Source organism: Arvicanthis niloticus, chromosome 21 (assembly GCF_011762505.2).
Source record: "Arvicanthis niloticus isolate mArvNil1 chromosome 21, mArvNil1.pat.X, whole genome shotgun sequence".
Lineage (NCBI taxonomy): Eukaryota > Metazoa > Chordata > Mammalia > Rodentia > Muridae > Arvicanthis > Arvicanthis niloticus.
Window position 1 is genome coordinate 16,771,889 of NC_047678.1, and position 16,264 is coordinate 16,788,152.

The 16,264-nt window shown below is 39.5% G+C and overlaps 1 protein-coding gene across 41 annotated transcripts in view; it reads left to right on the forward strand.

Annotated features, from left to right (window-relative positions):
• Tfdp2 (transcription factor Dp-2) overlaps window positions 1-16,264 on the forward strand; it is a 139,364-nt gene that overhangs the window by 90,520 nt on the left and 32,580 nt on the right. For 19 of the 41 annotated variants that reach the window (XM_076917538.1, XM_076917558.1, XM_076917543.1 and 16 more), the window contains 2 exons: window positions 6,909-7,026; window positions 13,923-14,044. The exons of 4 other annotated variants lie outside the window; for them this stretch is intronic. In XM_076917538.1, the coding sequence (XP_076773653.1) occupies window positions 6,909-7,026; window positions 13,923-14,044 (240 nt within the window). The remainder of the gene's footprint in view (window positions 1-6,908; window positions 7,027-13,922; window positions 14,045-16,264) is intronic. 18 more of the 41 variants (XM_076917527.1, XM_076917528.1, XM_076917529.1 and 15 more) reach the window with 1 other exon arrangement.

Sequence of the window (16,264 nt, forward strand, 5' to 3'; positions counted from 1 at the left end):
GAAGTAGGCTCAGATACTTTGGTCATCCTTGGTAAGCCTTTAGAAACAGTGATCATGGGAGTACTCATGTAACTGGGTTTAATGCCTTGCTTGTTCTTTGACTATTTGTGTTTATTGTCTTGTTTGTTCCTTGACTATTTGCATCTATTGTATTGCTAGACCTTCAACCTAGAACTGACCTTATTACATGCATGTAATCAAAATGGTATAAAAGCATAAAGGAAGAGGGAATATAGGATGGGGGTTCTAGGGAGGGGAAATGGGGAAAAGGGATCACATCTGTCCTGTAAATAAATAAAATATCTAATTAAAAAAATTAAACTAAGTCAAAAAAAAAAAGAAGAAGAAGAAGACTGCTCTTCCAGAGGTCCTGAGTTCAAATCCCAGCAACCACATGGTGGCTCACAACCATCTGTAATGAGATCTGATGCCCATATTTGAAGACAGTTTCAGTGTACTTACATATAATATAATAAACAAATAAACCTTTAAAAGTGGGGGGACAGGTTGGGGTATTCTTTATCTTCTTAACTTATCTTCAGGCTAATGAGCTTTTCTAAGGAATGATCTTCTGGCCAGATGACTGACAGGTCCAGATGGAATAATGCAGTTTAAAACATTGTGTTATCTTTTATGTGTCTGGTGTTTTGCCTGTGTATATGTCTGTACCATCTGTATGCAGCACCCATAGAGGTAAGAAGTTGTCAGATCCCCTGGAAGTAGAGTTACAGCTGTGAGAGCTGTCCTGTGGGTGCTGAGAATTGAATCCTAGGTCCCCTAATAGAGCCACCAGTGCTCTTGGCCAATACTCTGTCTTTCTAGCCCCAGTTTCATTAATTCTTAAGATTGGGGGCAACAATAAATAATGATCTGGGCAGCTTTTTTTTTTTATTCAGGATGAAGTAGAAGTCATACTCTAGTTTTTTGACCAAAAAAAGTATAGCTTTCCTTTAATAGGCCTAACCACGATAGCTATTTTATTTTATTTTTGGTATGATATTTATTTTATTTATTTACTTATTTATTTATTTATTTAATTTTTTTTTTTTTTTTTTGGTTTTTCAAGACAGGGTTTCTTCGTGTAGCCCTGCCTGTCCTGGAACTCTGTAGACCAGGCTGGCCTTGAACTCAGAAATCCGCCTGCTTCTGCCTCCCAAGTGCTGGGATTAAAGGCGTGCACCTCCACTGCCGGGCAATATTTTAAATCTTAAGGAGAGATTTCCTTGGTAGTGTTTCCAGGGAAATAATAGGTGGGGTTCAAAGTTGATAATGAGAGAGGGGTCTGTCTTCACTGACCTCTAAACCTGCCTGGTTTGGAGGTTCACAGGAACCCCAAGCCCTTCTGTCCCAAAAGGATGATTCAAGAAGCATCTTAGAAGCAGAGATCCAGCCTTTATCAGACATTGAATATGCTGGGGCTTTGATGTGAAACTTCTCATTACTAAAACTGTTTTCTGGCTATGTGGCTCCTTGCAGGTTGGAAATAAGACACAGACTAGTTTTGAAGTAAGGAGGAGTAAACGTTTGTTTCAGAAGAGTACAGTAGCACTACCCCAGAAGTAGAGTAGTCATGAGAAGAAAAGACACACAAGATGTCCCTTTCAGGGACAGCGTAACAAAGGTAGATGTTTTGTGGGAGTTGAAATATTCATGCTTTTTTAAGGAAAGGTTTTAAATCCTTGTAGCATTTGAGGAGCTGTAAAAATGTGCATGTGTACTTTTTTGAATATTGCTCAAAATGTGCATGTGTTTGTTCTTTTTATTTCTTTTTTGCTTTGTTTTATTTTTGAGACAGAGTCTTTCTATGTAGCCCTTGCTTGGTAGACCAGGCTGGCCTTGAACTCAGAAATCTGCCTACCTCTGCCTCCCAAGTGCTGGAATTAAAGGCAAGCACCATCACAACTCGGCTATTTGTGTTACAGCTTCTCTTCTGAACAGAGATCTTATATAATATGCTGACTTTACAGTAAGTTATTCTAGAGGTTCATGGATAGTCACCTTGATGGTCACTGGTCTTAACAGTTGTCTGTAGCTATCTGGTTTTCTATCCAGTTACAAGAAGTGCAAATAACTGCCAGTTACCATAAGGTATCCAGGAGTCTGCCAGTTTGTTGATTGCCTACAGCCTGCTGCTGTCCTATAGCCAGAACTCTTTTCCTACATCACAGTGTGCAGTAAATGTCATTGTTCTTGTTTTTTTGTTAATTATCTAGTCAGAAGTATTGTTAGATAGCCTGGATAGACCGACACCCAGTTCACATCATTCTTCGGTTCTCCCTTTCTTCATTCATTACTCCTTTTTTTCCTTCCTTACTAAGTAGCCAAAGCTGGCCTTGAACTTGGAACTCTCCTGCATTAACATCCCAAGTACTGAGGTTACAGACTTTTTCTGTTTTCTTTGATTCCTTTGTCGCCTTAATTTTTATTTTAATAAAGATCAATTTATTTTATTTGTGGGGAGAGGGCTGGAATCAATGGCTGCTCTTTTAGGGGACCGGAATTCCATTTCTGGTATCTTCATGGCAGCACTCAACCATCTATAATTCTAGTTCCAGGGAATCTGAAGCCTTCTTCTGGACTCCATGGGCAGAATGAAGTGGTGGTACAAGCCATATATGCAAGCAAAATGCCCATATACATTAAATAAGCAAATGAGACAGGGTCTCATTATATAGCCCTGGCTAGTCTAGAGATGTCTAGACCAGGCTTCCCTTAAACTCTGAGAGTCACCTGGGAATTCCACATACCTGGCTTGTTACTGTTCCTTCCTTCTTTCCTTCTTTTCTTCCTCCCTTCCTTCCTTCCTTCCTCCCTCCCTCCCTCCCTTCCTTCCTTCTTTGTGTTTATTTAGTGTGTGTGAGTGTGTGTGTATGTATGTGCACGCACGCACACATGCACGTATACACTCAAGCGCTCACGCAGAGGTGGCAGTATTGTGCAGGAGTCAGTTCTACCACGTGGGCTCCAGGGACTGAGCTCTGCTTGTCAGGCTTGGCGTCACACTTTTACCTACTGAGCCGTTTGCCAGCTCTTCTTGCTGCGTTTAGTCACTGTCTAATGGTTACTCTAGGGATGTAGGTTAGTGATAAAATACTTATTTCAGATGAACTAGTTTTGGGTTCAATCCTCAGAACTTGGGGGGAAGAAAGGAAAAGAAAACCAAAATAAAAAATGCAATGGCTTTTCACCTCTGATCCTCACCTAAGATTTTTAACAGTTGTTATTTTATTAGAGAATTCTTGGCCAGACTATTACTTATCATCCTTTTTCCTCTTCTTGTTTTCTTTTTTATTGAAGTAGGTTTTTTTTTTTTCTTACATCCTATTCTGGTTATTGTTCCCCCTGTGACTCATCAGCTTCTTAAAGGCTTCTTAAGCCCTTCCCTTTTGAACTCTTGGAAGCCAGATATTTCAAACAAGGAATTAGCAAGATTTCTCAGAAGGTTGAGGTACTTGCTGCCAAACCTGTCATCTAAGATCCATCCCTGGACCTTACATGATCAAAAGGAGAGACCCACTTCTTCTGAAAGTTGTCTTCTGCATTCCTTTATGCTGTGGCATGTAGGCAGTCTCTCTCTCTCTCTCTCTCTCTCTCTCTCTCTCTCTCTCTCTCTCTCTCTCTCTCTCTCCCCCTCCCTCCCTCCCTCCCCTCTCTCTCCCTCCCTCTCTCATGTCTCTCCCCTCTCTCCTGTCTCTCTTTCTACACACACACACGCACACGCACACGCACACGCACACGCGCGCGCGCGTAAATGTCAAAGTCCTTTTTTATGAAAAGAATTTTCATTGTTGTAAAAACTAATTTAGATTTTATTTAATTTATTTGTGTGTATATATGTGTATCTGTGTGCATGTGTGTCCTATATGTCATGTGGCAGTCTCCTTGGAAAGGCATTAGACCACTGGAGTAGAGTTAAAGATGCTGACATTCTTGCTGAGAGCCGGCTTCGGGTCTTCTGGTAAAGCAGCATCCTTCAGCCTGGGAAGCTAGCTTAGCAGTGCTTGCTTTAGTACTGCTTTTTTCACAAGCTATCATATAAAGGGCATGTATTTTATGAATATTCATGTATATATTACAATCATCTCCTGGCTATTTTAGTTCAAAAGAAGAGAAAACTACACACTTAGTGAAAACAAAAATGTTATAGTAATTGAACATAATATTTGATAATTATGGAAATTCAGAGTACATATACTTTCAGCTTTTCTAACTGTAGATGGCAGTAGTCCTTCAAATATGTTGTTTGAGGGCAGCCAGTCTTCTTTGTAAGGATGCTTAGTTACTCTTCATTTTCCTAGCCTAACTAATCAGTTGACCTAGAAATGGCACACAAGATTAAATTAAAGATATGTGTGAGGAATAGTTGATTCTAAAATTTAAAATGTGTTTTCCTTTTCTTAGCTGAATGTTGGAAGTATGTTTACACTTATTTATTAATTTATTTTCATATGTATATTTCTGTCCAAATAAGTTACAGGGCACATATGGAGATTAGACAATTCCAAGAGTCATTTTTCTCCTTCCATGTGGGTTTCAGGGATTGGTCTTGGTGGCAAGCACCTTTACTCAACATGGCCTTCTTGCTAACCCAGAGGTATATTTTTAATTCTTACTTAAATTTGGAACTTCAAAATTATAGTTCAAGGATATAAAGTATGCTTTGACTCATTATCCACATAACTTATTTTTCTGCGTTTGGAGGTAAAGTTTTACTTTTGTTTTTGGTTTTGTTGTTTTGTTTTTGCTTGCTTTGAGATGGTGTGTTGTTCTATTACTCAGACTTGCTTGGAATTCCTGAGCTGTAACAATTCCCCTGCCTTAGTTAGCCTCCTATGCAGCTGGTATGCAGGTGTTACACATCCATGTCTGTTTGTTTTCTTTTGTTTTGGTTTTGAGACTGAGTCTCAGTGTGTAGACCAGACTGCCTTGAACTCACAGACCCTCCCTGCATGTGCTGTGCCTCTAGTGTTGGGATTGAATGTGTGTGGCAGCATTACCCAGCATTTGTTTTGTTCCTTAATCATAGTTGCTATTATCCTAGTTTAAAAGAATATGCATTTTGAATTTGCAATACAAATTCTTTTCTATTACATTACAGAATCTAATCTACAGATTCAGTCTCTCCTGTTTGTTCACTCAGAAATTGTTAAGATCTCAGAACATGTGGGCAGAGGCAGAGATTTGGAAAGTAGCCTGGCCTACATAGCAAATTCCAGTCAGGGCTGCATAGAGAAAGTGTGTGTGTGTGTATGTGTGTGTGTGTGTGTATGTGTGTGTGTGTGTGTCTGTGTGTGTGTCTGTGTGTGTCTGTGCGTCTATGTGTAAGAGAGAGGACATGTTAAGAAACTGCTGTGTAGAATGTGACAATTTGATATTGATAAGCAAAAGAACAAGAAACTAAAATTTAGTAATTTCTTTCCAGAGTTATTCTCAATAAAGAAAAAAAATTTTTTCTTATGTTTTCTTTCTCATCCTCTTGCAAAGTCTTTTATGTCAGTAATACTAAGCTCCAGACTGCCAATAATAGGAAATAATTCTTTAGTAACAGTACTGTACAAGTGAGACGTAGAGACCTTAGGATAGTTCTGTGAAGAGTCCTCTTGTAGGAATAGAGTAGTAGATACACTGGTAAAATGTTCCCGTTTCCTTCTGTCAGTATGTGACCCCCACACCTAGTTAAATTACATTTAGGGAAATTAAATCTATGATCCTATGCTTGCTAGGCAAATGCTCTCTAAGCTGTCCATACCCAAAGTCTGCTTGATAGAGAACATTTTAATGTATGATATAATTAGTAAGAACTATGTTCTTCCTGTTACAGTGTTTTGTTTTGTGAGACAGGGTCTTGTGTTGCCCTGGCTGTCCTGGAATTCAGTCTATAGACTAGGATGGCCTTAAACTCACAAACATCTGTTTCTCCGCCTTCCAAGCTCTGGAATTACAAATTTGAACCACCACTTCCTAGCTCTTCTGTGAGGGTCTCTTGGTATTATACAGAGCCTGCAGACAGATGTGACATAGACACATTCTCTCCCCGTTGAGGTGTCACACTGAGAGGTAAACGGAGGTAGGGAGGTGAGCTGTGTGGACTGGTGTTATGAACATGAGAGAAACAAACATGGTCAATTTCATGTTTTCTCATGAAGCAATACTTTAGTATGCTTTTTTATTGTTTTTCTTTATTTTTAAAATTTACAGAATTTAGATTGTGTGTGTCTATGTGATATTTCTATTTTCTATTGTAGTTTTAATTATTTATTTTGTATGCAGTCTATACTGATTAATTTTTTTTATTGAGACTTCTTTGTAATTTTCAAATTTTTATGAAAATAGCATTCTTGGGAGCTTAGTATCTGCTGTGTCAGTTATCCAGAGAGGACCAGTGTTTTCCCATTAAACTCCCACTCACTGGAGCATGCATTTTTTGAGACAGGGCCCCACTGTGTAGCCCTGCTGGTTTGATACTTGCTACATACATGAATGATGCCTTGAACATGTGGAGGGTTCTCCTGTCTCCACCCCCGTAGTGCTGAGATTACAAGTGTGCACCACCACACCTGGCTTTCTTTTGCTTTTTCCTTCTTTTCTTTTTATATTATTATTAACAGTTCTTTCATGGTCTCATGAGATGGCTCAGCAACTATCACCAAATCTGATGGCCTGAATTCAGTGCCTAGACCCACATGATAGAAATGAAAAAGTGATTTCCACAAGTTGTCTGACCTCCACATCTGCACCACACACTAATTAAAAAAAAAAGAAAAAAGAAAAGTTACGTTTCTTTTGTTGTAATAGACATCACAAGTATAGAGAAAGTTTATTTGGATTTATGACTGCAGAGAACTAAGAATCCTTCATGGTGGGGAAACTAGAGCAGCAAGCTCAGAGATAACATTTTTGAACCACAGGCATGAAGCAGAAAGTGAACTAGGAGTGCCTGGACTCTTCAGACTCTCAAAGCCCACCCCCACTGCCATGCTCCTTCCAGCAAGGACTCATCTCCTAACCATACCACCGGAGGACCAGGTATCCAGATGTCCAGGGTTATGCTGGATAGCTCATTAAAACCAACACATAGGTAAAGCAGGGGACGGGGGAAGGAAGGAAACAAAAATCTATGCAAAGACAGAAAAAGTTCTTTTTTAAAAATTACATAATAAGCCGGGCGGTGGTGGCGCACGCCTTTAATCCCAGCACTTGGGAGGCAGAGGCAGGCGGATTTCTGAGTTCGAGGCCAGCCTGGTCTACAGAGTGAGTTCCAGGACAGCCAGGACTACACAGAGAAACCCTGTCTCGAAAAACCAAAAAAAAAAAAAATTACATAATAACAGATGTTCTATGTTATTTTATCTTTTGCTAAAAAATATGTTCTTTTACCAGTGAAAATTATAAGTCCTAGAAAGCAGTTTTAGTTATACAATTTGACACAAAATATAGCTGCCACCTCAAAATTTTATTTTGAAGATTTTATTTTGAAAACTGCGGACTTTTCTACCCAACCTTTTTGTTTCCAGAATAACAATGGTGAGACTTAATTATTTATGAGTGAATGCCTAAACCATAAACTTTGGCTTGTTCCCTGACTAGCTTGTAACTTAACATAACTTGTTTATTCTAGTCTATGCCATAATGGCTAGTTACCTCTCCTCAGTTTCCTTCATCTATCTCCTCCTAGTCTGGTGAAATCACCCACTCTTGATCCTTTCCCAGAATTCCTTTCTTTCTCTGCCAGATGTCCCACCTTCTAATCCTGCCTCAGCTCATTGGCCATCAGATTTTTATTGGCAGGTGATGCTTCCACACAGTACATTCTCTCTATATCTCCCCTTTTAGTCTAATAAAAGGTTCCTTATATACAATAAGACCAATCATGAAACCATCAGGTCAGAATTACATTCACAATGTCCAGTCCATATACATTTGGCATCTTTGGAGAAAGTACTCTACTATCCTATCTTGTTGAATCCAAAATTCTGTGCCTAAATCACTTTCTATTGTAACTTGCATTTTTTCACCCTATAAATATTTGTTTGGACCTTAAAACGTTGTTTTAAATCTTAAATAACTTAAGCTTAGTTGTGAGACTATAACTAACTGGTCTTTAATCTTATCAGAGACCTGAGAAGGATAAATACTACCTGAGTAAAAACGAACTACAGAGCAGGCAGCTTCCAAAACTTTAGCAATGACAAAGCTGGTGGCTGCCTGGACAGTCTTCCAAGGTTTCTCTGTGTTGTTGGAGCATCACCTTTGGCCTTCTGGCCCAGAATATCTTCACTGACTTTTCTGTGATGCAGGATTTAGGAAGGACTTGTCTACATTGTCTTTGCAAAGCTCAGCAGTCAACTTCCCTGTGTGCAGTTGAGAAAGTGCCCAGTGGCTAGCTGGCTGCATTTGAAGCCAGCTCTATAAGGAGCTTCTTCTATGTTCACCATCCTCTTGGAAGCAGAATGGGATGCTGCCAGAAGCTGACATGTCATTGTCATGAAAAGCCCTTTGTTAATAAAACATCTTTAAATGCCATAGTCTGTAGATCTCTGAGATTTTTGAAGACAATCTATTTATCGATAGTATATCTGAATTGCTAGTTTCTGACTATACTATCTGCTTGGAAACATCTAAAGGAAGCTTATTTCTTTAACTAAGCTTGTACCTAACATTACCTAACTGAACAGTCTGTGAGGCTGGAACTAGCAGGATGTTGGAATAAGTATGTCTCAGCGTCCTCCTCAGCATCACTGAGGGTGAATCTTGTCAGGGCCGCTCTAACTTCACTGGTGTTTGGTTGTTTTTCTCTGAACATAAAAAGCTTTTAACTGTAATATACATTTTTGCATTGATACATGTTTGGAATGTGTAGTGTGTACAGTTCAATTAAGGGTGATTCTGTTTGATCAGGCAGAAGTTAGTTTGGACTATATAACCAACCTGTAATATAAATTGTCATCCATGACATTTGAAGGATGGGATGTAATAATAATAATTCCTGAAGATTCTGTAGCCAACCAGATCTATTGGCTCTGCAGAGACACTTTCATGTCTCAGCCAGTCTCAGAAATGTTTCCATGTAGAGGAATCAGCACATGCTTTACTATCTTGTTCTTAGTTTCTCCCATCATGCCCGTCTGTAGTCTGGATCTTCAGGTCTCACCCTGCCAATCGAATCTCTATTATGATGGAATCCCTAGCTTTGCTTCTCTTAAAACCAAGGCAAAGCCTCTTCTCTAAGGAACACTTTTACTACCTTCCACTCAAGACGCCCTTATAATGTATAGGCTCGTTTATTTCAGCAGTTTCCCCATAACCCAGTGTCTCTCAGCAGCTGTTGCTTTTTACTCCTTTGAAGTATAGCTAAATCCTTCACAATTGTCTGACCTGTAGAATTATGAGATATACCAGTAACATGTGTTATGCCATAATGCCTAAAATACTGCACTCTAATGGCTACATATGTTTAAGCATCATCAGCTTCAATCTGTAAAGGCATTTCTCTAATAAATGTGCAGTCTCAGAATCAGCCTTTTTAGAGTTCAAGGCAGAAACATATTGAAATCTTGAATATCAGTTGTATAGTATATTAAAATATAAACATATATTAATTCTCCAAACTCTACAAAATGAAACACATAATCTGTTGTATGACATTGTTCTGAGGTAGCATTATTGAACAGAGTCTTTATTCTTTTTGTTTGTTTTTTTTTTTGATTTATTTATTTATTTATTCACTTTACATCCCAATTGCTGGTCACTCCCTCCCACAATCCTTCCTCCTTTTTCTCTGAGAGGGTGGAGGTCCTCCTGGGTATTCCACACCCCCACCAGGGTCCTGGCACATCAAGTCTCTACGGGGCTAGGCACAACCTCTCCCACTAGGGCCATACAAGGCAGCCTGTCTAGTAGAACCTATCCCACAGACAGACAACAGCTTTTGGGATAGCTCCTGCTCTAGTTGTTCAGGACCCACATGAAGACCAAGTTGCACATCTGCTACATATGAGGAGGGAGGCCTAGGTCCAGACCATGAATGTTCTTTGGTTGGTGGTCCAGTCTCTGAGAGCCCCGAGGGCCCACATTAGTTGCAGAGTCTTTATTTTTAACTCACCATAAAGTCTCTTTATGTAGGAATTTAATAGGTTTCCATTCTGCAATCTTGACACAAGGTGGCGTTGTAGGCTTTAGATTGGTTTCCTCCAAAGATCCTTTTTCTGAGAGGATTTTACAATTCCTTTTCATCACTAACACTTTGCCATTTAATATTTCAATCTTTTTCTCTTATAAGTTTGCTTTCTTTTGATTTTTTTAAAAGAGGAATATATAAAATTGCTATTATTAATAAAAAATAATTATTTGTATGCTGATAGGTGAAACAAAATCATATGGGCTCCAGTCATTGCATTTTCTATTTTTTAACACAGGAGATGTTTTTCTTTTTAATCTTTGACTTTCTTCTTAAGGACTTCCCAAGTATCTTACAAAGTCTGTTGAGTCTTCAGTTTTCCTCTCTGTTTCCATGTGTCTGTAGCTGATGTCTGTCAAGTCTCCCAGCCACTCAGCTAGCTCGTTGCACTGGCTGTTCACTTTCGTTCCACCCCCCTTTGGTCAGTGTCTCTCTGCCCAACTCCAGACTGCTGCAGGCTTTTCACGAGTGGGCCTAAATTGGGCTGTATTTTTTTCCCATAGACCACCTAGCTCTCTCTAGCATGCTTTCCAGTCCTTCTCTAGAACCCTGTTGTGCTTGGGAGATGCTCTGAGGCTCCAGTAGGAGAAACCAAATCTCAGCTCCAGTATTCACCAGCTGAGTTAGCTCACGGGCCTCCTCTTAAAAGCACCTCGAAGGCTAAGAAACTGCTCCGGGAGGTGTGTGGAAACACAGGGATTTTTCTCAGGCTCTAAGTCTAGATTCTAAGAAGCCTGTATGTTAAATGCTATTTGTAACTGTGGGCTTTTCTACCCAGCCTCTTTGATTCCAGAATAATGACTCTGAGACTTTTTTATTCATGAATAAATATGTAGGCCATAAGCTTTGGTTTGTTCTCTGACTAGCTTATAACTTATATAACCCATTTATTCTAGTCTATGTCTGCCACATGGCTAGTTTCCTCTCCTCAGTTTTGTCACCCTCCCCCCTTGACCCTTTTTCCTATCTCTGCCAGATGTCCCACCTTCTAATTCTGCCTTAGCTCATTGGCCATCAGATTTTTATTGACAGGTGATGCTTCCACACATTACTTGGGAAATTTTTTCTGCGTTTGAGTGACCATGGTGTAGGAAAGTGATTTCTTTTACCCCATTTCAGCATGGAAGAAATTCTGTGAACTTTTATAGTCAGCAGATACACTGATAGGAGTGGGAACATCAGCTAGCAGGGGAATTCTACTGTAGGTTTCAGATGCTACCTGATGACGGTCTCAGTAGGGTTGCTGGATGTTAGTGAGATACTAAATTAATATATTCCAAGTTTTTAACTTAATAACTGAAAAAAAAGTAGGTCAAATACGAGGTACACAGTAAGTAGCCAATAGCACTTGGTAGGAGAAACAGGAAGGTCAGGAGTTGAATAAAATCCATTTACATCAATAATTAAAGATATTAAACCCACATGGTCCAATGTTTGATGTATTTAAGATGGTCTCATGGCCTAGGCTGTCCTCAGGCTTCCTTTGTAGCCAGGAGTGACATGGAATTTCTGATCCTCCAGCTGCGCCCTTCCAAGTGCTAGGGTTACAAGTATGGGACGTCATATCCAGCATATGAGCTGCTGGAATTAGTAGGAATCAAACCTAGAATTTTATGCATGCTAAGCAATCACTCTACCTAAATTGAGCTACATCCCCAGCCTCAGTGTGTGTGTAAGTATGTATGTGTTTATGTATGTATGCATGCACGCATGCACATAAGTAGGTTTTTTTGATACACTGGGTAGCCCAGAATAGTTTGACTTTCTATGTAGGTAGACCAGGCCGACCTTGAACTTTTGGTAATCCTCTTTTGTCTACCTCTCAAGCGCTACAATGATAGGCATATGCCATTGTACTTGGCCAAAATACTTTATTTAATAGTAATATGAGGTAAAGTTGGGGGGGGGGATGAAAATGGAATTACATTTGTCAATACAAAATAAAACTTCAAAGGAAATGAGAGAGTTTATTTTGAGACAAATACAAGTGGCCTATGACTTGAGAACATAGATTCAAGTATTCCAAATGACATGTTCCCCTGTAGAAGTAGTTACATGGATTGTTGTTAGTCCCAGAACAAAGATAGTTATCAGCCAATACATTGATTCCTAAGGACATCAGGTACACAGGTTACAACAAAATGAGAAAAACTGCTGAAAGTCTTAGTTGCTGTCTGATGATATTCTTAGTTTTTGGCTTAGTTAAAGCTAGTTTGCCAAGTTGGTGTATTCCAAAAGGGGTGTTGAGCCCGATACAGAGGTTGATGGTAAATGACTGATGAATGAACTAATGCTGCTCCAGTCCCACTTCAGCTCTCCACTGTAACATTCTACCTCTCCACTGACATGAGGGTCTCAAGTTCAGATCAGTCTACAGGAGTTTAGCTTTTTCAGGGAACTTAGTTTTTGCATTGTGTAACAATCCAGGTTATATAGTGTTTTTGTATGTATATTGGATTCTGAAGATCTAACTCACTGTTATCCTAGGCCACATAAATCACATAAATATAGTTTATAGACTTAATTTCAAATAAAGCTTTTATTTCCCTTTTTCTCAGGGATACTGGTTGGAGGTTTTGTTTGCTTGCTTTTAATACAGTGTCTCATTTGGTGGCCCTAGTTGGCCTCAAACTTGCTAAGATCCTCCTACTTCTGCCTCCCAAGTACTAGGATTAAAAATTGATTTATGTACAAGCATGTTATACACATGTGTACTTGAAGGCCGGAAACGTGTGTTAGTTACCTAACTATATACTTTCTACCCATTTGAATGTATGATGCAGGGCAGCTCCCTGAACTTAGAGCATGCATATTTTCAGCTACACTGGAAGTCCTAACAATTCTTCTATCCCTAATTCCATCAGAGCTGGGGTTACCGGTGTGTATAGTATGCCCAGCTTGTTATTTGATGGGATTCAAACACCTGCCTTTACAGTTACACAGCAAGCTCTCTTAACCAAAAAGTCATCTCTCCAGCTCTCAAAGTGCTTACCACATAGGAAAAAAGCTTCTCATTTTTCTGATGGTAAGAAATTGTCAGTTGCTGGGTTAATCCTTCTGAATTGTTCACTTACTTGAATCTACACTGTGACATCATGTCAGGAATCAGGATACTTGTGTTTTAAGACTCTAGGATAGAAATAAACCAAAGGTACTAGTGATTGCTTAGATGATCATCATTAAGAGCTGTTGACAACACTTCCTTCCCATGTGTTAGCTAGCAGCATCCTGTCTGTCTGTCTGTCTGTTGACAGCACTTCCTTCCCATGTGTTAGCTAGCAGCATCCTATCTATCTATCTATCTATCTATCTATCTATCTATCTATCTAATGGGTCTCTTACCTGCATTTGTGTCTATGCACCATGTGTTTACCTGATGCCTAAAGAGGCCAGAAGAGGCATTGAATCTTCTGGAATTGGAATTACAGATGATTATGAGCTGCCATCCCCATGTGGGTATGGAGAATCAACACCAGGTCCCCTGGAAGAGCAGCTAGTGCTTTTAACTGCCATCTCCAGCTGCCCCTTCCTTTTTTAAAAGTTAAATTAAAAGTTGTCTTTTAAAAATGTATGTTTATTTATTTGAGACAGGGTCTCACTATATAGCCCTAGATGGCCTGGAACTCTGTATGTAGTAGATCAGACTAGCTTCAAGCTCACAGAAATTCTCCTGACTCTGCCTTCCCAGGACTGAAATTAAAGGCATGAATACTTAAATTTTATTTTCTTGTTACCAACTTTACAGATTATAAGCACACCACAGAGAATCACCAATTCAGGAAGTGTTCTGATTGGGAGTCCATATACCCCTGCACCAACAATGGTCACTCAGACTCACATAGCTGAGGCTGCTGGCTGGGTTCCCAGGTAAGAGTGTCAGAAATTACTGTTTCTAAGCCTCCCATCCCCTTACTATCTTGCTGTCTTGTCTTCTTTCTACCTCTTTCTTTTTACATTTTACATTTATTTATTTTACAAAGGTGTGCACATAATGACATGGAGTATGTGTGGAAGGAAGTTAGAGAACTTTGGGAGTCAGTCTCTTTTCATTGTGTAAGTCCTAGAGATCAAATTTAGTTTCTCCATCCTGACAGCAGGTACCTCTATCTGTCATCTCACCAGCCCAAAGATTTTTAATTATGTATATGTGTGTGTAAGGGGTGGAGTTTGTGACCAAGGGTGCAAGTGCCTGTTGAGTCCAGGAAAGATCATTGGCTCCCTGGAACTGGAGTTGCAGGCACTTGTGATCCACCCAACGCAGTAAGATGCAGCAAGCTAAGGAACTGCAGTCCCCTAAGATATCTGTGTGGACTCTTAACAGCAGAGCTGTCTCTCCAGGTCTTTTCTCAGATTTTTGTGTCTGTGTGTATGATGTATGTGTTCATGTTTGCATGAGCATATGTATTTGTGAATATACATGTGTGTGCCTGTATACATATGGAGGCCAGAGGTTAACATAGGGTGTCTACCTTGATCATTTGACATTTTGTTTACTGAGGAGAGGTTTTTTTGTTGAAGCCAAACCTTGCTGATTTGGCTAATCTACCTCACCATTTTACTCCAATAATCCCCTAACGTGACCTCCCGAGTAAATGCTGGGGTTATAAGCAGGTCACCCGAAGTCCTGCCTTTTGTGTGCACTAGGGTCTACTCCATGGGCTTGCATGTGTGTCTTATACTCTGAGCCATTTCCTCAGTCCTGTATTCTTTTGTTTTGTTAATCTAGTTCAATTGGTTGGCTTTGTGGGGGGGGGGGGTATTTATTTTGTTTTGGGAGGTCTTAAGATGGGGTCCTGATCAGACTGCCTGTACCTTCTGAGTGCTGGGATTGCAGATTCTGGGAGTTTGGTGGTTTTTGTTGTTTGAAACAGAGTTTTGGGATATAACCCTAACTAACCTGGTTCTTGATACATAGTCTGACTGGCATTGAACTCTTAGTGACCCTTCTGCCTCAGCCTCTTGAATATTGAGATTACAGTTATTTCCTACAATACCCACCTAGTTTAGATCTTTAGAAACTAATATATTGCTTTAAAATCACCAATTATAATTGGGCTCAGTATATAGCCCAGGCTTGCCTCCAACCTGGAGTTGCCCATATGCAACTCCCACCCATATGCAAGTACCACCATGTCCAATGAGTAAAACCATATTTAAGATGAGAACAATTTAACTTATAACTAGGTCTCCTGACTTTAAAATTCTGAAATAGGACTACTTTTATGATTATAATACTTAGCTGCTTTGGAGATATAAGAACTAATTTTATATTGTTTTGACACATAAGAAAGGACTTGTGTTAAGTGTTGACTTTACTCATGAGGCTTCCTTCAACTTTTCTAAAAATCAGAAAAGAAACTAGGAAAAGAGGACAAAGGTATTAACATTTTCATGAAAACTTCCCTTGATTTTTTTTTTTTTAATAAATACTTGGGCAATATCCCTTTTGTTACCATTTTACTACCATTACTGTCAAACCCTTTTCCATCTTCGTTTATGAAATGCTTTTTGCTAGCGTTTCTCCTGTGTTATCTCAGCACCCCATCTTCTGTAAAAGGTAATTAACAGGAGTGCATTACAGTAACCCCGGTACTGGAGAGGCTGAGGCAAGATGACCAGAGATGCAAAATGAGAGAGTTGAAGGGCAGCCTGGGTTACACAGGAAAACCTTGTCTTACAGAGGTGGAGTTCTGTGGGGCAGAGCATAAGCATGCAAGAAAGAAAAGCAAAAGCTGGAGAATGGCTCAGTACTTAAGAACACTTGTTCTTACAAAGGAACAGGGTTTGGTTCCTAGCACCCACACCAGATAGCTCATAACCACCTATCTCCAAGACATCTGACACCACCTTCTAGCCTCTGTAGGTACCCACATACGTGTGGCTTAAACACACACACACACACACATATATATATATTTTAAAAGGACAAAAGGAAAATATTAAAATAATACTCCAAACCTTATTTTTATCACTTTTGAAGTTTTATTACTTGAGGAGTTATATACTTGGTGACATACTGCTTGGGATCTAGCCTGTGTGAGTATGGAGCAAACAAACAGTAAAAATAATCTTGATTTAAGGATTCAT